Source organism: Vipera ursinii (assembly GCF_947247035.1).
Source record: "Vipera ursinii genome assembly, chromosome: 1".
NCBI lineage: Eukaryota > Metazoa > Chordata > Lepidosauria > Squamata > Viperidae > Vipera > Vipera ursinii.
The window spans coordinates 284,569,547-284,592,865 of NC_139512.1; the positions used below are offsets into that span (position 1 = coordinate 284,569,547).

The following is a 23,319-nucleotide window of genomic DNA, read 5'->3' on the forward strand; positions in this document are numbered from 1 at the left end:
GATATTCTCACAATCTATCATAGTCTTAGCTTAATAATCAAAGGCATCAAAGGCAGGGCTTAATTCAGAGGCACCTGATTTTCTCTCAGTACTTCTCATGGTCCAGATTTCACAAAAATCCTTTAAGAGTGGAAAGACCATTTCATTAACCATTCTGATTTTTCTTACAGTTGAAATGTATTTTACCTTCACAATCTTGCCTAAATTGGTCACAACAATTTTTCTAGTGGAATTTCCTTTCTGTTTCTATGGCACATTCTGTCTTTATTCCTGAATGAAAGAAAAGTTTCTACAACCTTTGCTTCTTCACTTACTGCTATAAATTCACAAAGTAAGAAATTTGATACTACCATTGTTTTCTTAGTGGTTAACCTGAACCCAGATGTTTCACTTACCATTTTTATTTTTTTACTCTTTACTTCTTTACTCTTGGCTAACAAAATAGCACCATCTGCATAGCTCAAATCATTCCTAATTTCAGTCTCCAATTTTAATTTTCAACTATATTCTTCTCCCATTCCCTGCCATGCCTATAACATGCTCGCTATATACTGCACATTAAGCAGTCATGAGGAGTTTTACTTCTTTCTCAGTTCTGAACAACTCTTTTCTGCGAATTTAATTCCTATAGCGGTAGTAGATTTTTGATCATTACAAAGACTCCTCAAAAAAACAATTAAGTTGTTTTGGCATATGAGGTAGTTTTAACACATCCCACATTCATCACTGGCACGGTGTACAGTCAAACTGTAGGTTGTGACACTCCTGGGGAGGGTTGTCATCCAATTTTTGAGGGGGACATAATTGTGTGTGAAAATCAGGATCATTGCAGAACTCACTCCTACTTTGCTTGGGCAAGATGCATCTATCCTTTGACGCAAAGTCTACAGAAAGCTGAATTGTTGTTAGAACTTGTTCCCATGGTCTTGATGGCCCAAGTGAAGTGCACAGCAAATTCCAACTAGGCTTCAGCTTTGAGTGTGGAAGTTTCCTGGCATAAACATCCACAACTGCAGCTGACACCTGTGCATGTTATTGATGAGCAAACACCAAACTATTTCTTATACCTTATAAATTATTAGGACAATGAGGAATTGTATCTGGTACTCTGGTAAGTGGGCCACACTACAGCTGCAAAATCTTGTGTCTTATTCTGAGAACTAGAACATGTTTTAACTACACTTAATGTATGTTGTAATGTGTGAAGCTGGTCTAATTTGGAAATGTGTTTCAAATTTCCAGTTGTTCACAGATGCAAATGAAATTGTTTCTTTCTTGTGATAAATTGGTCTTGCAGACCCTGATATCCACTCTGATGCTACTCCTTTTAAAAAATATTATGAATCCTTTATCTCCATTCTACCTTACTTCTATTGGTTTTATTAAGAACAATTTGTTGAACTAATGTTAGTGGATATTCCAGCATTCTGATAGAAGGGCTGGAATTGTTATATAAGTGTGTGTGTTTGTGTGTGTGTATACACACACTTTACACTTAAATAATGCACAAAACAATAGATGTACAAAGTAACTAAATGTTTTAGTTTTAATAGTGTTTCAGTTATAATAAATCCTGTATGTCTTTTTGTTTAGAAAATGGAAAGAAATTTGGAGGAACGTGAGGATTCTAGCATTAAAAATGTAGACTACATAAGAATGAAAATGGCCCATTCTTTTTAATTGAGCTTTAGATGAGAGTTACTTCGAACATAAACATTTAATTCATAGTTCACCTTTCCTCCATGGTACTCAACATAACTTATATAGTCTTCCCAAGTGTTTATCCATCTCAGTACTAATCAGTCCAAATCTGTCACATCATGCGGTCTACATTCCTGCTGTTGCACAAGCCAATAGGTTTGGGCGAATCAATCAACACAGAACATTCGACAAATCTGTGCTTGTTTCCAAAGATATCAATGTTTAATGTTGTGCTTAAATTCCATGGAAACAGGGGAACAAACTGGGAAGAATTGATTAGAGGATGCATGTTTTTCAGTGTTTTATGCCAGTTCCTGATGTAAATGCTGTTTCTCACTAAAGTCTTGAATTCTGTTAAGTATTTAGAGGTCAGCATAATAAAATGAGTCTACAATTAAAACCCAAACATTCAATTGGCTTGCTTACACTAAAGTTAATTACAGCAGATGGTATCTTCTGGGAATAGGAAACTTACAGAAGGAGCTTTCCTCTAGTTACAGTAGCGTGAATAACATGAAGCCACTTACCAGCTGGTGTTACTCCTGCTTCCAAAATATTCAGTATCATTTTTCTGAATCTGCATGTTGCTATTATAGCAGCCATTAAGACATGGTTCAAGGGAACCTAAATTAAAGGAACAAGAACTTTTTGAAGCTACAGTAAAGGGACAAATGCTTATATTTTACAAACGTGAAGGAAAGTACTGCTGCAATTGTTTAATTACTTTTTGATGTGTGTGATCTTAAAAGACAAGACTGAACTTGTGTAACACCAGTCTTTGGAACAGCATCTGTGTCTTGACTCATAGCAAGCCTGCATTTGAATTTATTGAATACACTAATTCATCCATTCATTTGCTGACTTCATTCTATAACTTGACTCTGAAGCTCTCTTAATGGGAATTTTAGTTCAACTGACTGGTGTTTATAGTTGAGAATAGATAGTATGCAGCAAGCTATTGTCTTAATGAAGTCAATGAAGGGATGTTTCTATAGCACCAAGTGTTTCAAAATCAGGAAAGACTGATTTGAGGATTTGTGCAATGTTGAGAAAAAGATACTTGAGGAAAAAAAACACAGGATGCCTGACAATATTTTTCCTTTTCTATCACAGCCACAACAAGAGAGTGGAGATGACTCAAGTTTGTCAGATGATCATTGTTTGCTTCTTAGAGGCATTTCATCTGAGTTATATGACAAAGAATATTGTTGAAGGGGTGGGAACTGTAGAAGTTCTCATACTTGGTAGAATGGCCTGGTGCAGGGGTAGGCAACCTTGGCTCTTTTATGACTCATGGACTTCAACTCCCAGAATTCCCGAGTCAGCATAGCTGACTGGAATTCTGGGAGTTGAAGTCCATGAGTCATAAAAGAGCTGAGGTTGCCTACCCCTGGCCTGGTGAGTCTCTAACTGGGGAGACTGAGGAGGATGAATTGAGATGATGATGATAATAATAATAATAATAATAATAATAATAATAATAATAATAATAATAATAATAATAATAATAATTTGGAAGGGACCTTGGAGGTCATCTAGTCCAAACCCCTGCTCAGGCAGGAAACCCTATACCATTTCAGGCAAATGGCTGTCCAGTCTCTTCTTAAAAACTTCCAGTGTTGGAGCATTCACCACTTCTGGAGGCAGGTTGTTCCACTGGTTAGTTGTTCTAACTGTCAGGAAGTTTCTCCTTAGTTCTAGGTTGCTTCTCTCCTTGACTAGTTTCCATCCATTGCTTCTTGTCCTGCTTTCAGGTGCTTTGGAGAATAGCTTGACTCCCTCTTCTTTGTGGTAGCCCCTGAGATATTGGAACACTGCTATCATGTCACCCCTCACCCTTCTCTTCGTTAAACTACACATACCCAATGGGGGAATCAGAGATGGTTGGGATGTTTATGCCTAGCAAGTGGTATGTCTAAAACTGAAGGCATTTAGGACCACCTGGAAGGCAACTGGATAAAAGCTTAAGGCTGTTAAAAAAGGTCTTTACTAGATTAAATCATCCTTGTGGACCCTTGGAGAGAGACTTGTATTTACAACACATGTTGGGATTTCATAAGGCAGATTTGTGTTCCTATACTCAGAAGGTTTGGAAAAGCCCTAAAATGTGGGTAAAGAGGCACATTGAAGCTTTGGGTAGAAATAGATTTATCTGGTCTCTGTAGATACTTGGGGCAGGTCTTCAAATTTGACTTTGAAATCAAAGAAGGAAACTTGATTCATCTTCATTTGTTGTAATGGTCAAAACTTTGTGGGTTACAGTCCACTTCTAAGGTTTCTATCAGGTATGTTGTGTATGTGTGGATAATTATAATACAATACATTAATACAACATAGTTTATTATAATGCAATACCCTTGCTTCAACATGTATTTCAGTAGCCAGGAATGTCTATGTGTATGAGCCAAAATCTTTTTTTCTTACATCTCACTGATGCTAATACCACACTTTACATATAGCAAAAGAGATTGTGCTGATAATTCTTTGATTTATTATCCAAAAATGTCAGTCAGAATATTACAGTGCTGCCACCATTTAAACCCATTATTTCAAATCTTTATTTTGCACAATAGTTTCTCCTATAGGCAGCACGCAGTCAGGATAAAATTGCCATTCATACTATTTAGAATTAGTTTCTTTGATCCTTTGTCTAAAGTGTCTAAATTCTTGCATGACAAGAAGCAGCATAAAATAGGTGTACATCTGCTCCATTTGATAATGATACAAATGAATTTTGAACAGAAATCTGAACAATTAAAACTTCTGGGGAAAAACATGGCCCAATCCATTAGTTTAAATTATTATCATCAAGCTCTGTTTTTAAGTAATCCCCATCACATTAAACACTACATTTTATTAATTAGTAATTTTGAAGTCACTATCACAACGACACCACAGTTCTGGAGCCCTGCCTTTTTTTTTTGAACAGAGTATGACAAGATATAAATTTGTGCAGTATTGGGTGGCTTTTTCAAATTAGGTTTCAAAATGCCCTCTTATGTGGAAAAATACGTTTGTGACCATTTTCCCACTTTGTTTATTTTAGAGATTCAAGATTTTTAATTACCTGTGGATTCTTAAGAGAAGGTGGAAAAGGAAACAGTGTCCTACAAGAAATAGAATTTGCAGAATCTAATCTGGGTCGCTCACCAAGAAGTTTTGCCTTCCGAGCTTTCGGATCTGTGCTGGAGCCCATCTTCAGAGAACTTCTCTCTGGCAGAGTGTGTATGAAAATAGAATTTCATCCTCCATCTGTCAGTGAACCAAACTTTCTGAGTAATACATATAGCACACAATCAAGAGCTTCACTCCTGTTCTTTGAAGATACCATGTGAACCTGTCTTGGGATTATTCTATTTCTGGTGTGCTGTTTAGACTTCCTGCTGCCACAAATACAACAGAATGTCTCAGGCCCAGGCAGCCATCTTGTCAGATTCTCCTGCGATTACCAACCATAAAGGAGATGTCTCACCTCAGATATCTGCGTGGTCGGGCAAGTTGCTACCGGTAGATGCAGTGGAGAAGACTTCTGAGGCTGCTAGTTCACAAAAGAAAGAAAGATTGTGTGCTCATCATCAGGAGAAATGGATTAACACCCAGGAGCCTGAAAACGAAGAAACTTCCTATGGCCCTTCCAGTCTTCAAGATTCCTTCCGCTCACATTTTACTTTTATCCAGCTCTCACTAAATTCAGCCTCTGAAGCCACTGCAGGTGCATCAGGAAGTAGGGAATCTAAAGAAACTGTGCAATCAGGTGGAGTAGAGAAAACAGAAAATATTAATTTCCATCTACCTGGAGAAGTCCAAAGGATTTCACAAACTGAATTGTGGGCTTCATGTAACTCCCTGTGTGATGGAGTTGGTACCCGTCTGTCGGAAGCTGCCGAGGATGACATTTTGCAGGACTGTGGAAGGCTCTCACCTTTCCACACAAATAATGCATTCTCTTCTTCCACGGATTCTTTGGAGGCAACATCTGCTGATTCTTCGGTGACTTCAGGCTATGAGAGTTGTGGCATTGCTGGTGACCACAGTTGGGACTTTCTGATGAAGGAATATGAACCAGTACTACAGGAATGTTTGTTGGGCAATCGGTGCTTAGTAAAGGTTAGAGTACTCTTTGTGCCCATTTTGTGTGATGGAATTTTAAGCAGGTATAGACATCCAACATAAAGCAATGCAATAGCTGTTGTAATGCTTACTTGGGGTGGTGGTGTTTCTAATGAGAATTTGAGAAGATGCCTATGAAGATATTGTTGGATGGTTATAATTAGTAAGCAAAAAAAGTTACAGAACTACAGAATTACACTGTTGGAAGGGATCTTGGAGGTCTTCTAGTCCAACCTCCTTCCCTCCCCCACTCAAGTAGGAGTCCATATACCATTCTGGACAAATGGCTGTCCAATCTGTTCTTAAAAACCTCCACTGATAGAGTACCCAAAAGCTCTCAAATGCCTCCTTGTCTTCCAAATATCTCAATCCTTTCTACTCTCTTTTTGTCAATAGTTTGCAATATTTACTGCCCTTCAATCTCATGTTAGTTTTCTCCCAATGTCCTTGCTATATGTTTTTCTCCATTGTTTTTGGATCTCACCTATCCAATCTTTTAGAATGCTGCCTCTGCTCCTGGTGAGCCCAACCAAAATGGAATTAATTACTTTTTGACTTAAGTTTTCCTGGTTGAAGCCTCCAAATCTCAAGATGTGTAAAATAAGCAGTCTGCCTTGTGACTGATTTTTCCCCCCAGTTAGGGAATCATGGGAAACTTGTCTGATTTTCACACCTTCGTATAAATATATTTGGTCATTATATCATTATGTCTATTCTGGGTGCTCTTTAATTCTGAATGATGACTGTGGAATGTGAGGTGACAGAAATATCTTCAGAAATGGTTGGGCCAAGTGGGGTGAAATAAAAACTTTTGAATTGTTGTGATAATAGACGCAATGCTTAGGTCACAATTTTCAAAGCAGCATAGAGGAATATTTCTCATGATCTTTTGATTGATACAGATAAAATCCTTGATGAGAAAACTTCAGAAGCTTCAGGAGAAAGCAGTAGCTGAGGACGACTATGAGAAAGGTATGTTTCCGGCAATCAGTTGCTGCTATAAGTTGTGGATGGGCAAAGCTCAGAACTCACCTTTGTTGGCACAACAGTTACGCAAGGTAGTTTAAAAAGAAAATGGCTTGTCAATTCCAGTGTCATCTCAATCTAAGTTCTCTGTGCCTCAGTAGTAAGATCCTTAACATGTGAAAAAACATATTTTAAAATCACATCATAGTTATTCCATTTTACATGTGCATATCTGACGTGGTGGCTCAGTGGGTTAGGATGCTGAGTTCGTCCCAGCTTCTGCCAACCTAGAGTTCGAAAGCACGTAAAAATGCAAGTAGAAAAATAGGGACCACTATTTGTGATCTACAACTACAAAAAGGTTAGATTTCTTTTCCTTTCCTCAGCTATTCCTATCTCTAGATCTAAACCCATGACTATTTGTGCCGCCAGGAGACCGTTGTGTTCACATGATCCTTGGGAGGTTGTTGAGTTTTTCTATTTTTCAATGGCATTCATTTGCATTAAGGAATCTCACTTCTACTTGTAGTGAAAATTCATGTAAAAAAGTGGTTCTCTGTAATGCAGGTATCTATTTGGAGCAGAATTATATTTAATTTTCACAATTACATTTGGCACTTCATTTTTCCTGCATCTCCAAGACTGACAAATGTGTCAGTTTTCTGACATTACACTTTTATGCATTGTTTTATTGGTAGGTATCAATTAGTGGTTAGTTTTTTTCTAACCTTTTAACTCTTTAATCTACTTACTTCTTTTTCTTCCATTTTTCCTAATGGATATTTGGATATTCTGTATCAGATGATGGAACAGATGAACCAGTGGAACAGCCTGTGTTATGTCAGTAGCTTTGTTGCAAATATGTCAGTAGCTTATTGCAAAGAAGGTTCCTTGAAGCGGGAGATTCTGGTGCAACTATTGGTTAAAGTTGTAAAGGCGGGAAACCCGGACTTGTGATTGGATACAGTTTAAACAGCTCGAGTATAAAAGCCAGAGTTATTTTGACAGTAGTCAGTTGACATATGTGCATTGAATAAACCTTTTCTTGCTGTTAACCACTCTGAGTCATTCGTCTGCCTGAACCAAACAACTGGCGACGAAGGTGGGATAGACGGCGGACTAGAGTAGGATTGGCAGAACAGCTGCGCGAAAGGCGGTAAATTTAAAAAGAATTCACAGTCAACCACAAGCGGCCGTGGCGGAATCAACAACCCTCCGAATGGCGCAAATTGGGTCCTTAAAAGAATTCGATCCAAACTTCCCAGAGGACTGGGAAGAATATGTGGGACAGGTCGAAGGGTTTTTGCTCGTTAACGGCATAACCGATGACCGAAAAAAGGCGGCTGCATTACTAACCATTTGCGGCACACCTGTGTATCGGGTTGCTGTGGGACTTTGTCAACCATTGCCGGTATCTAGCGTTCCGTATGCCGATTTATTGGCCAAATTAAAAGTACACTTTACGCCAAGGCGATCAGAACTCTTTTGGCAGCGCATTTTCGAAAAACGGAATCAGAGACCGGGCGAGTCAATCCAAAAATTCGTTGCTGCAGTCAGAGAAGCAGCAGTATGTTGCAAGTATGACAACTTAGAAATAAGAATCCGGGACAGAGCGGTGCTGGGCTTGCGAGACGAGCAATTACAAAATAGAATTATCGCTAAGCCCACCGGTGACTTGCAAGAAGTACTCGACGAACTCTTGACTTATGAATCCACCGGGTATCGCGACCCCCCCCGAAATAGCATGGCCGCTTCTACCGAAATAAATCAAGAAAGCCTTGTGGACTGCGGGGAGGTGGACCAACAATGGGAAGCCGACATTGCCGAAGTCACCAGACGGTTTGGAAAAATGGCGGCAAAACCATCCCGAAGTGACGGATCTGAACCGAGTCGTCGATTCCAAACAACAACACCACAACGACAACCAACAGCAACCCAATGACAACTGAGAGACACTGCAACGAGACCGCGGGACAGCGACAACAGATGCGGCAGCTGCGGCGGCAATCATCCCCGAGCAACTTGCAGATTCCGTTCTGCCAGATGCAGATTGTGCGGGAAGACCGGCCACATTCAAGCCATTTGCAGGGGCCGTGCACGCGACAATCGTCTACACGAAGTCGACGTTTGGCCCGAAGGTAAGGTAACCCCTTACTATAGTGGCAAAGAGACCCCTAGACCTTGGGCTCAATACCCGAACTGTGGGGAGGTGGCGCGAGTCAATCACAGTAGAAAAGGAAAAATTAACAATATTTTGGGATCAAAATTAAAAATTGTAGTCCAGTTGCAGGGAATTCCTTGCAAAATGGAAATCGATTCTGGGGCCTCAGTGTCCATAATATCCAGTGAAACCCTTAAAAAGATTGAACTAAAAAGTGGCCGAAAGATTCCACTTAGTTCAACCAAAATTCAATTGGCTGACTTCCAAAAAACCCCAATAAAAATTAAGGGAAAAGTTACCCTTAGAGTTAAATATAAGGGGTTTAATGGAACACTAGATTTAATAGTTACAGAAGGCCATAGAACTAGTTTAATAGGCCTTAACTGGTTCCCTGCCCTGGGAATTTGGGTAGGGGGAATAAATACAGTTATTAATAATAAGACCCTCAAATCAGTCTGCGATGAATTCGCAGACGTATTTGATGGGTCTTTGGGTAAATATAAAGGGCCCCCAATTAATTTTAACTTAGACCCATCGGTTAAACCCATCAGGCTTAAGGCCCGAAGGGTGCCTTTTGCCCTTAAGCAAAAAATCGAGGCCGAGCTCGATAAACCTGTAGGCCAAGGCGTTCTAGAACCGGTCGAGGGTGGTTTGTGGGAGACGCCGATCGTCACACCCCTTAAACCTAATGGGGATGTGAGGATCTGCGCTGACTACAAGGCCACCCTGAACCTCGGAATGAAAAAACATGCTTACCCGGTCCCGACGGTGAAGCAGGTCCTCGCCACGATACAGGACGGCGCCATATTCGCCAAGTTAGACTTGGCGCAGGCGTATTTGCAACTTACTGTTTCCAGGGAGGCTGCTGAAGCTCAAACTATTGTTACCCACAAGGGGGCGTTCCGAGTCCACAGACTGCAATTCGGTATTGCAGCAGCTCCAGGCATCTTCCAGGAGGTGATGGAGAGGACCTTAAAGGGCATACCTGGTGTATGCCCTTACTTTGATGATGTTCTAATAGCTGGAAGAAATGAAGAAATATTAGCTGAGCATCTGGAACAGGTATTGGGAAGATTTAGGGGGGCTGGACTTAAATTAAAAAAGGATAAATGCTGTATTGGGGTTAAATCCACAGAATTTTTAGGATTTAGGATAGATAAAAATGGAATTCACCCTACACCTGATAAAATTAAGGCAATTAAATTGGCACCAGAACCAAAAAACAAGGCTGAATTACAAGCCTTTTTAGGATTAGTTAATTTTTATCATACATTCTTGCCCCATAAAGCTGCCATAGCGGAACCTCTACATAGACTATTAGATAAAAAAACCCCATGGCAGTGGCATGATAAACATAGAGTCAGTTTTCAAACATTAAAAGATATTCTTTCAAGCCAATCCACAGTAACTCATTTTATTGAGAATAAACCAATCTATTTAGCTTGTGATGCTTCACCTTATGGTGTGGGGGCTGTTATCAGCCACTTGGATAGTCAAGGTATTCAAAAGCCAATTGCATACTATTCCAGGAAGCTTACCAAAGCTGAATGGAATTATGCACAGATTGATAGAGAAGCATTAGCAATCGTGGCAGGAGTAAAAAAGTTCCATGATTACCTTTATGGTAGGAACTTTACCATACTCACTGACCACAAACCATTATTGGGACTGTTTACCACTGATAAACTGACACCCCAAATAATGTCTCCCAGAATGCTGAGGTGGTCAATTTTCCTCTCAGCATATTCATTCTCACTTCAACATAGACCTGGTAAGGAAATGGGCCATCCAGATGCCCTTAGCAGACTGCCTTTAACCAACACAGAGGAGGACCCTGCCCCAGTAGGACAAATTATGTCATTACAGGAAATTCCTGAATGCCCTTTAACTGCTAAAGAAATAGCTGAGGCTACTAAAAAAGACCATATTCTCAAAAGGATCATGGCCTGGGTTCTTAGTGGGTGGCCTAGTACTAACCCGGATGCCAAGTACATTCCATATTTTAGGAGGAAGAATGAACTATCATCCCATTTGGGATGTATATTGTGGGGCAACCGTGTTATCATTCCTGAACCCCACAGATCTACAGTTTTAACGGAATTACATGAGGGTCACCCTGGAATAGTACGAAATTCAAACCAGTGTGTCCACAGCTAACCCACAACATGGTCAAATTGACTGGGAGCTGTCCTCTATGAGCAGGCCTGCAATACCTGAGCAACAACAACAAACACAACAGCAATCACAATCTGTTAGTAGAGAATCGTCAGAGCCTGTAATTCAAAATTCCAGACCCATAAATATAAGCCAGCCAAGCAGACAGTCAGTTAGCAATGACTTAAGTAACCAAACCAATAGATACCCATCTAGGGTCCATAGGCCACCCAAATATTTGAGAGATTACGTCAACAAATAACATCAACTGGGGGGAAGGGGTGTTATGTCAGTAGCTTTGTTGCAAATATGTCAGTAGCTTATTGCAAAGAAGGTTCCTTGAAGCGGGAGATTCTGGTGCAACTATTGGTTAAAGTTGTAAAGGCGGGAAACCCGGACTTGTGATTGGATACAGTTTAAACAGCTCGAGTATAAAAGCCAGAGTTATTTTGACAGTAGTCAGTTGACATATGTGTATTGAATAAACCTTTTCTTGCTGTTAACCACTCTGAGTCATTCGTCTGCCTGAACCAAACAGCCTGCCTCCAGAGGTGGTGAATGCTCCAACACTGGAGGTTTTTAAGAAGAGACTGGACAGCCATTTGCCTGAAATGGTATAGGGTTTCCTGCCTGAGCAGGGGGTTGGACTAGATGACCTCCAAGGTCCCTTCCAACTTCTTCTTCTTCTTCTTCTTCTTCTTCTTCTTCTTCTTCTTCTTCTTCTTCTTCTTCTTCTTCTTCTTCTTATTATTATTATTATTATTATTATTATTATTATTATTATAATTATGAACAGTATTCTCAAAACGTTTTATGAAATCCACAGTTTGTTTTCAAGAGCATTTTTATAAAGTAGAACAGAATGAATAATTAAAATGTCATGTTCTTTTCCATATTGTTTGAACTTTCTTAATTTTAGTGGGGGGGTTAATAAGTTTTTTTTTTAAAATAGCAAAGTCACACTTGGAGGAAAAACTGTAAATAAATATATGATTGGATCATTTACCATTACATTCCTTTATGCAAACTTTACTGACATAATTTTCCTCTTGCTGTTCTTGAAGAGCAATTCGCCATATAAAATATGAAACTAACTGATTCACTATATAAAATCAGTAAATAACCTTGTTACATTTAGAAAATCTGTCAGTTTTTTTTTTCTTTCAAAATGAGCAGAAGTAAGCTCTTATATAGCTATTTTCTTTCTTTTGGTAAACATTCATTCCTTGAACAGACTAAATGCTGCTTAATAGTTTTCTACAAGCATTTCCCCATCCTAATAGTTCTCCATTTGTTTTCCATCTTAGGAACGTTCTATGAAGAAGTTCACCTATTTGTTCTGATTTTATAATTTATGTAACATTTGCAATTCATTCTTTTTTTTTACATCAAAAGCAACCACCTTTAAGCCATGCTCCTTATTTTAACACATCTTCTAATATTTTTTTGCAAATCATTCACATTCATAGCTAATAACATACTATATATAAAATATGCACACCTTATCTCTAGTTAATGTGCTTCTACAACATCATCAGAAAAACTGCTTATAAATTTATTCACGAATACATCAAACAATGTTTTATTTTATTTTGTTTTATTTTGTGTTCAGTGTTGAACACTGGCAATTGCTACAGCCATACCATTTTTCCATCATTTTTATAGCTTTTATGACTTCCTTTTTTCAGTTTTTTTTCCCTGAGCACTGACATTAATAGCCTTTGTTCTTATTTTATTTATTTAATTTAATTTTTATACCGCCCTTCTCCCGAAGGACTCAGGGCAGTGTACAGGGCAATACAATAAAATACAATATATAAAAATTAAAAGAAATATTAAATACAACAGCCCAATTCAATAAATTAATATAAAATGTTAAAATACCCCTAAACCCATCAGACCAGGCCGGCTTGTTCAAATAAATATGTTTTTAGGTCACGTCGGAAGGAGCGAAGGTCGGGAGCCGTCCGGAGCTCCACCGGTAAACGGTTCCAAAGGTCTGGCGCGCCCACAGAGAATGCCCTCCCCCTGGGGGCTGCCAGTCGACACTCTTTGACCGACGGCACCCTAAGGAGGCCATCTCTGTGGGAGCGCACTGGACAAAGGGAAGTTGATGCCGGCAGCCGGTGTTCCCTTAGATAGTCTGACCCATGCCATTTAGGGCTTTACAGGTCGTAACCAGCACCTTGAATCTTACCCGGAGGGCAACCGGAAGCCAATGCAGCTCACGGAGTAGAGGTGTTACATGGGAGTATCGGAAAGCCCCCACCACCACTCGCGCGGCTGCATTCTGCACCAGCTGGAGCCTCCGAGTAGTCCTCAAGGGTAGCCCCATGTAGAGAGCATTGCAGTAGTCCAAATGGGAGGTCACGAGTGCATGAGTGACTGTGCGCAAGGCATCCCGGTCTAGATAGGGCCGCAACTGACACACCAGGTGAAGCTGGGCGAAGGCCCTCCTTTCACTCTAATATATCAGTATTACTTCTACAAAATTTTAAAATACTTCTTCCCCTATCCTCTCATTTCAGTTCCATCCCAAATAATTCCCTTTTCTTCTTAGGACATAGTTACTTGCACTACCATTTTTGTAGTAACACATCATGTGTAGAATATATGAAAAGGATCTTTCATGTGTTTGTTAGAAAGCCCCTTTAGAGGTCTTTTAGGTTTGAGGCAATCTAAGTCAAACCAATTCTCTGTGTGAAAAATCTGATCTCTGGTCTGTGGGGCTGTGGCTGCTATAACCTCAGGCTGAAGGAGCTGGATTACATTAGATTGATGGCTTGAAATTGGCTCCCCAGAGCAGATGACAACTGAGCTGCATCAGATTTTAAAATGTTACAAATCATTTCTCCCAGTTGGGGTGCCCATTTCATATGGATAGGGCAAAGGTCACCTTCCTCCATGATAATAGGGGTCAAATCAAGAAATAATATATTAGGCAAAAAACCTTGGGCATAACGTAGAGTTAGAAAACTGGCAAAGCTTTTGGGAAAGAAATTCTAAAATAATAAAAGCGGTGGCTTACAAAGAAAACCTATATAAAATGTTTTGGCACTTAATACCTGTGAGGTTAGCAAAAATGTTTAAAAATATGTCTAGTAATTGTTGGAAATGTAGACGAAAACCAGGCACATATTATAATCTTTGGTGGACATGCCCTAAAGCCAAAAGATTTTGGTCAAGAATACATATATGGTTAGAGAAAATGACTAAAAGACACATAGATTTTAAGCCAGAATTATTTTTGTTAGGTATAATTGTAGGAAATTATGAGAAGGAATGTGTATCCTTAATGTTACATGTGTTAACTGCAGCAAGCATTGTATTTGCTCAACATTGGAAAGATGAAGAATTACCAGCAGAGGAAGAGATAATTAAGAAAATTTTGGACTGTGCAGAAATGGACAGCCTGACCTGAAAATGAAAGAGAAAGAAGATTCAGAATATTTTAGAACATGGGATACATTTTATCACTGTCTAGAAAAACAAGGTAGAGAGAAAGAGTTTAACATATATTAGTAAGCTAATATATTGAAACCCAGACAATATGTTGCTGATAAAATATTAAGCATTTGTGACTATAAAAAAATTAATAAAATATTGAAAAAAAGAAATAATTATTAGGAATTTGAATAAATAAAATTCCTGGAAAATGTTCACCATCAGCTATACTAGCTATAAAAATGTTCTCAATAAAAGGGACAGGATTTTTTTTACAAAATTATTATATAATCTATTAGGGAGGGAACAGACCCAAACCAATGAGAAAATTCTGCTGGATAACCAGCAAGCAAAGAACCAGTTAGCAAGATTAAATTCAGATTATTAAGAGTTTGGGAAAACCAACATTTCTCACAATAGCCTTATCATTTCATTGTTTTTATTTTTATCTCTATTCACTTTGCTGATACTCCTTGGTTAGCCTTTTTAACCCATGTCCATTACATTTTTTTTAATTCCATCAAAATTTGCTCTGCATTTTCTCCATCTGTTTTAAGCTTAATGTTCCTTGCTTTCTTTGACATACTCTTTGACATTTTTTCCAATCTATGCACATCTTGCAGTATTTTACTTTTATCCTCAATTTTGGCACCAATTTATATATGTACATGCACACTCATGCAACACACATATATTGCACATCCCCTTTTATTTTACAATGTCATTCTTTTCATTCATTTTTGTCCTTCCCTTTAGTACACTCTGTGACACTCTGTAACATACTATACTTCCAAGCAACTACTCCTTCTCCTTCTCCTCCTCCTCCTCCTTGATCTACTTTTGAGGCTGTTAAATAATGGTCTGTCTTACATTCAGCCCTCCTGTATACTTCTTTCCTTTCATTATGAAATTGAAACAAACCATTCTTTTCTATGCATTGCCTTTTCATTTACATGAATTGAAAATGAATAAGTTGAGGCTTAACCCATATACTGTATATGCAAAACAAACAGTAAGAGTGAGCGCCTGTTACTCGTCCCAGCTTCTGCCAACCTAGCAGTTCGAAAGCACGTAAAAATGCAAGTAGAAAAATAGGGACCACTACGGTGGGAAGGTAACATCGTTCCGTGCGCCTTTGGTGTCTAGTCATGCCGGCCACATGACCACGGAGACGTCCTCAGACAAGCGCTGGCTCTTCGGCTTTGAAACGGAGATGAGCACCGGCCCCTAGAGTTGGAAACAACTAGCACGCATGTGCGGGGGAACCTTTACCTTTTATTCTCTAAGTAGTCAGCATACTCATTCTAGGATTTACAAATCGCCCAAACATGTCTTCTATATTCTTTTATTCCACCCACTTATTTATTGCACCCAAAGAATAATTTTCTCACTGAATTGTATTCATTCTGAATATTGTATTTTCTTCCCAGATTCATCATTGGTTTTCCATTATCCTGGTTCACAGGAGTGTAACATGCAACTATTAAACTCCTATAGATTTCTACTTTCCTTTACCTTAACAATAATCTAGGTGGTATAGATTCTTACTTTCTGACCTATATTTCAACCCTTTTATGATGGAGCCTATACTTTTATTTCCTAGCATTTTCATATACATATTCCACAGAATCAGGCTACCTCCCTTCATTTCTATTACATTCTTCCTCTTCCTCTTATTTTCACAAACGTAAAACATATCTATTGCCTTTCCTTTTAGTAATTCATGCTCCTTAGCATTCAGTTCTTTGCTCTTCCAAGTTGTAATACTCCACCTGCCTCGGTCTTCATCAGATATGCATAATTGTTTTGGCCAGTTGAGGCTTTCATACCTTGTTTGAGGAAGATTTTAAAAAAGGTATTAACTAGGTTACCAATCTTAGCGGTTATAATTCCTGCAAATGGAAAAGACCATTTTGGAATACTTGAGAGAATGCCACAAAGGCAATCAGAGTCCCTTTTTACCCCAAACAAAATTATGGTATTCTGTGCAAACTATGATTTCTACCATAGGCACTACATTGCCACCTAAGATATTGTTGCCCACTTCTTCCAGTGTAGTGATACACACTTTGGATATTATTTCGCTACTATTTGTTAATTTAATTTCTTAGGAAACCTATTTTATCTGGAACTTCCTAAAAGTGATTATATTACTTAGAAATTGAATTAACCTACCTTCATGAATATTTATGACAGTTAAAGGAGATATAAAATCATCACACCCAAAATATTTAAATTAATAGATTGCCTGATTAGACCTTAATTCTTTAATTAATTATATTAAAGCCACTTAGAGTCTCCTCAAATCATGAAACGGGTGGCATATAAATTTAATAAATAATAATATATACAAGTGTGTTTGTGCACATGCTTATTTGTATGCACATATCTTCTTTTTTTCAGTCAACACATGTCTTAATTGAAATGAATTTCACATTATCATGCTGAATGGTACCCATGAACTCAACAATAATTCGTGTAACAGTTTCAATCTTTTCTCTGGGCTTTGCTTCTTTGGAATATAATTGAACTTTTTCATACGCACATATTTTCTTGCTATAGTAAATGGAATTCATAGCATATGGAGAAATTGATTTTTCTGCTCTTTCAATTTTAAGTACAATACAATTCATACATTTTCTTGGCAAGTAAAATTCTATTGGAAAATAGTAACAACATTTTGCCTTGCTTAGCATGGAGGAGATTTTTTTTTCTGTTGTCCAAGGATGTTGGAATGTTTTCATGGTTCATTATTCATGGCGGAATTTGACAGCTCCAAGGTTAAACTCACCACTGAGATTTTTTTAAAGAAGAATTTCTGTGGAAGTTGCCTGGAAAAGGTAGCTTGCATTTTTATATCAACTCATGCAAGCTTATGCTTTTAGAGGGCATGCATATTTTAATTTTTTCCCCCACTTGGATTCTGACAATAAATTGATCTTAAAGAGCTATCATTTAAGTGCGGGATATTTGTTAGATTTTACAACAGAAATAATAATAGTTAAAAAGCATTGATTACAGTTCTAGAAAGCATGGCTTTCTATTTACTTCATGAAGTAGGAATTATGTGAAACAATATATGCTCTCAAAAATCACAGCCAAATTTTCAGGTTTTTACATAGCACTATTATTTATAGTATCGTGACTCCTTCTTCCCCTGCTTTCCTTTTCAAATAAAACTTTGCCCAGGGGGGCCTTTGCCCAGGTTCGCCTGGTGCGCCAGTTGCGACCCTATCTGGACCGGGATGCCTTGCGTACAGTCACTCATGCGCTCGTGACCTCTCGTCTAGACAACTGTAATGCTCTCTACATGGGGCTGCCCTTGAAGTCCACTCGGAGGCTCCAACTGGTGCAGAATGCAGCCGCGCGAGTTGTACTGGGAGTTTCCCGATACTCCCATGTTACACCTTTGCTCCGCGAGCTGCATTGGCTGCCGGTTGTCCTCCGGGTGAGATTCAAGGTGTTGGTAATGACTTACAAAGCCCTACATGGCATGGGTCCGGATTACCTACGGCAACACCTGCGGCCGGCGTCAACTTCCCTCCGTCCAGTGCGCTCCCACAGAGAGGGCCTCCTCAGGGTGCCTCCGATCAGAGAATGTTGATTGGTGGCCCCCAGGGGGAGGGCGTTCTCTGTGGGCACGCCAGACCTGTGGAACCGCTTGCTGGTTGAGCTCTGGATGGCCCCCGACCTTCGCTCTTTCCGGCGCGATCTAAAAATGTATCTATTTGAGCAATCAGACCTGGTTTGATGGGTTAGGGTTGGGGTTTTAATATGTTTTTAATTATTGTTTTAAATTTGGGCATTATAGTTAATCGTTTTTTAACTTTTGTATTCTGTTTTTATATTTATTGCCCTGTACACCGCCCTGAGTCCTTTGGGAGAAGGGCGGTATAAAAATATAAATAATAATAATAATAATAATAATAATAATAATAATAATAATAATAATAATAATAATAATAATCAAATAACCCTTATTTGTAACCTAGATAGTTCTGGCTGAGAAATTCTCTGTGATGATCAGATTTTTTTAAAAAAAAGATTCTATTATCAAATACTTCAGCAATACTCTAATGATAGGATTTCGTGTGCCATAAGCACTTTTGGGACAAAAGTAACATCTTTTAATTTTTTTTAATTAGAGAGAGAAAGAGCGAGAGGAGCAGAGAATATGAATGAATAGCAATATCAGCCTTGCAAAAGCCTAGTTGTTAGTGTCGGGCAATATGTAAAAACAAAAGGGTTATAATTTATATGCTGCACTGCTGCTTTGGTTTTGAGGTAAGAACAATGGCAGGTCTGCTTGTGGGGAGAAATATAGAAAAAATATGAAAGAAGAAATGAACCACAATTTCTTAACTAAAATGTAAGTACCACTTATTGCTGTAATTCATAAATTAAAGCTTGCAGACCACAGAGATTGGGTTCAAAAATACATTAAGGCAAAACCAAACACATTATATTGTGGTTTAGCGTTATATATAAATCCAGCAGTGGTCAGTCTAAGAGCAGTTGGTCTTTTGCATCTGCTGCTGTTGCTTCTGTAGGCTGTAGCTTGTTGTAAAAGCTCTCTAAAGATGAAAGATAACTCCAGCAATAAATTCATTTCTATACTTCAGATAGCCCTCTGAGGTAACTCGTGTAACTGATTGCAGCACTTATTGTCTGATTTTAAAAGTGGGTTAGCAATAGCACATAGTGGTTTACAGAGTCAGCATACTGCCCCCAACAATCTGGGTCCTCATTTTACTGACCTCAGAAGGCTAAGGTAAAGGTAAAGGTTCCCCCGCACATGCATGCTAGTTGTTTCCGACTCTAGGGGCTGGTGCTCATCTCCATTTCAAAGCCGAAGAGCCAGCGCTTGTCTGAGGATGTGTCCGTGGTCATGTGGCCGGCATGACTAGATGCCAAAGGCGCACGGAACGCTGTTACCTTCCCAACGTAGTGGTCCCTATTTTTCTACTTGCATTTTTACATGCTTTAGAACTGCTAGGTTGGCAGAAGCTGGGACGAGTAACAGGCGCTCACTCTGTTATGCAGCACTCGGGATTCGACCCGCCAAACTGCTGACCTTCTGATCAACAAGCTCAGCGTCCTAACCCACTGAGCAGCTGGAAGAATTAGCCTGCAATACTGCATTCTAACCACTGCACCATCATGGCTTAGTAGGCTTGAATCTAAGTTATAATACCTTGGCCTATCCACCTTTTAGTGGATACTTCTCCAGTTATCTCAGGATCACATTTTTGTCTTCTAAAAACTGGGCATTTTTTTAAAAAAACAACAACACCTACTATAATATAGCAAGTAAACATTGTCTTGGTTGTATAAATTATTTACAGCATTGATTTATTTCACCTGCTGCTAAATATTTTTATGTGCATTCTTTATATATAGCTCATATCATACTGATCATGGGGGAGACAGAGTCTCCAGTTACAGTGTCTGTATTTCTGAATATGTGAACTTTGGGCATGATTACCAAGTTCTATATATAACCTACATTGTGTCTAAGTAACGGACAAGTTTTGAAAATGTATTTGTGGGTTTTCTATGTATGCTGATCTAGCCTACAGGGCTGAAATTTTATTGGAAGAAAAACCCTATTGTTCAGGTCCATCTAATCACATTTCTGATCATATCACTCAATAGCTGAATGCAGTTGTGATATAGTTTTAAGAAAGAAGGTCCTGATAACACTGTCACATTGTACTCTTCAGGGGACATAAATGGATAAAAAAAGGAAAGTCACAATTGCAAAAAATAAAAAAATAAAAATGAAGCTTTAATTGTGTTTTTTTGACTCTCCTGCAGATGTCCCTGCTTGCCTTTGAAATCATTCTGATACTAAACCAGGTAGCAATAGAATACTGAAATGATTTATTTTAGTTGATTTATTTCATACTACTCCAGATATGTAATTGCTGTGCCTTACAAAGTTGGTTATTGCCCCCTGCAAATTGCTAGGATTCTTTTACCAGTTTTACTACTTTCAATATTTACAGTTTACAATTTAGAGATGTCAGCTCACAGCAAGAGAGAATTTAGATTGAAATTCCCATGGCTAAGCTTCATGCAGGCTATCATATAAATAGGCTAGCATTGATTGCTAGCATTGTTTTTCTTTGAAAAAGAGTGAAATCTTACTTCTGCTTCAGGCTGGATAGAGAATGATCCATTATCTGATGTGGACTTTACAGTATTTTGATCTTATCCTTGCTTAAATGCATATTCTTATCCAAGTGGTGGATAGCTCAGGGTTGAACTGATGATGTTACCTGCTCAGGTAATGAAACATCTGCAAGCAAACAACCAGGCTCGGAAAACAGCAAGAATTTCTTTTATCCCAATTTATTCTTATGCTATGATGATGCAATTTTGCAAATAGAAAAAAATGTCTGCAATCCCGATGGCATATTTTATTTTAAAGCAATGAATGAAATGGTATAATTTTTTTTTTAAAAAGCCATCCATGTTAATATTTATTTCTAGGTGAAGTTTGTTTTAAAAAACAGAAAAAATGTGTGAAGATATCTATTGGTATCTTGATTCCTAACTTTTAATAGAATGCCTAATTATTAAACATTATCAGAATGTCTAAATTTGAAAACATTTTCTCCAGGGATATTTTCTTTATTGTAAAAAGTATTTTATTTAATCATGTCCACAGGGAAATCTTGATTATGTCACCAGAATAAAGAATAATGATATTCTTCACAGGTATTGGGAAATTTTGCAAATGCAATTATTAGAGAGCTCATAAGATCAGAAAATTTCTCAGGAAAATGCCATTCTTTCACCTTGATAAATCAGAGGAGAAAATAAAAGGTTTTAATTTGGTGGGTTCTGGAGCTGCGTTTGTGATACTTAGCTGTCTAATCAAAGCTCTTTCAGAGGATAGAAAACAGCAGATCCTTACATTGTTTTCAGTTTAACAGCAAATTGCAGTTACTATAAATGGTATTCTTTGAAGTTGTAATAGATTACCTCCTATAATGATATATGATGATGACACAGTCTTGTCTTCATATGTTGATGACTTTAGGGAAATGTCCCTGTGTATTGATATAGACAGACTCTTGTCTGTTTCATTAAATCACATGAAAACAAGGATATTCATGGGCAGACATAAGAGTGCAGAGCAGAGATTTTATATTTGGGATTTTTGGGAACATGGATATTAACCTTGATTATGAAGTATATCATTACAATTTGTTTTCTCTCCAACATTTTGTTAACCTTAGAATTACTTCTACATATTAGTAAGATCCTTCCGCCGTGACCTGAAGACATGGTTGTTCCAACAAGCGGGCCTGGACTGACTACAATTTTTAATTAGGCTTTTTATTGGGTTAAATTGTTTTGTAATTTTGCATTTATTGTTTAATTCACTTTTAAATTTTTTACTCTATGTTTTTTAATTTTTATTGTTGTGAGCTGCCCTGAGTCCTCAGGGAGAAGGGCAGCATATAAATTTAATAAAATGAAATGAAATGAAATGAAAGATCAAACATCCAATGAAAGAGAGTTTCCAGCTCTTAAAACAAGAAGTACTTGAAGTGTATAGTTTTCTACGCTGAATTCAATTCAATCTCCATCTTGATTAGGAGATTTATTTTTGCCTTGATAAATATTTATATTTGGAAATAAACACTCAACTTTTTTAGGGTAATTTAAAAGTAACATGTGAGATTTTAATTATGTATACTGTACATGCCATGTTCATTGCCCTTATCATCATTTGGTTTTAAATATAAAATATAAATTAAATATTTAATATTAATATAAATTAATAATTTTATATTAATGTACAGGTATTAAATATAATAGAAAGGAAAATAAACCATGGTATTCTTAAAAATATGGAAAAGAAATCTGGATGGGAATGTTGATTGGTCCTGAAAAAATTTAGATGAAGCAAAACATGGTGCATAATTTTCTTGTGCTGTAAACCATTGTTTTTGTTAGCAACAATTATTGAGTGCAACAACCTTTAGCAAGGGAGGATAATGACATAGTGGAAGGGACTTTTTTCCCATTTGATTTTTACATAATGTGTCATCTTGTCCTACAGCGCAAAAAGAAGTTATGTTTGACAGATTTGATGGAGTAATAACCTGACAGACGTTTATTGTTTGGAAGGATACTTTTGTTGAAATGGCAGCTTTTTCATGTATCAGTCATGATAACATAGTTGATGGCACATTATTTGAAGACATTTTATTTTAGTTAGCAAGTTATCTCTGTTTTTAAACTGAAGCTCAGTAACGGTTGCTAGTATAGCTGACGGTATTTGTTTTGTTCAGGATGTTAGTAGAGGTGAGTCACATTCACAGCCCATTTTTCTGAATCTATGGTAAACTCATATTGCTTTATGAGCTCAGTACAAGATGTTGGTTTGATTTGGGAAGAGAAGATTTTTTGGTTATTAACTGCAGAGTGAGGTTGTAGCAATGGGTGCACCATTGGAAAATCTGGAAAAAACAAGTTAGGGACTGATTGCTTGGAGAAAATCTATCTACTGTATGTTCTAAAACAGGGCTTTTCAACCTTTTCACCCATTGTACCACTTTTAGAATATGGCAACATCCGAGTACCACCAGTCACCTAGCAAGGTGTCAAAAACTTGATGACCAAAAAAAAAGGAAAAAAGTGATGAAGTACAGGTAGTCCTCAACTTACAACAGTTTGCTTAGTGACACTGAAAAAAGTGCCCCCCAAGCCACAGCCGAGCAAGATACCTGCCTGCCCACCTGGTGGTGCTCTTCTTCCTGTCCGAG

At 38.0% G+C, this 23,319-nt stretch overlaps 1 protein-coding gene across 1 annotated transcript in view; it reads left to right on the plus strand.

Moving 5' to 3' along the window:
* Nucleotides 1–5,103: 5,103 nt before the first annotated feature.
* The window catches only part of DISC1 (DISC1 scaffold protein), a gene marked incomplete at both ends in the record, with an annotated part of 171,200 nt that continues 152,984 nt past the window's right edge, over nucleotides 5,104–23,319 (plus strand). The window contains 2 exons of the mRNA XM_083350198.1: nucleotides 5,104–5,808; nucleotides 6,714–6,783. Of these exons, the coding sequence (XP_083206324.1) occupies nucleotides 5,104–5,808; nucleotides 6,714–6,783 (775 nt within the window). The remainder of the gene's footprint in view (nucleotides 5,809–6,713; nucleotides 6,784–23,319) is intronic.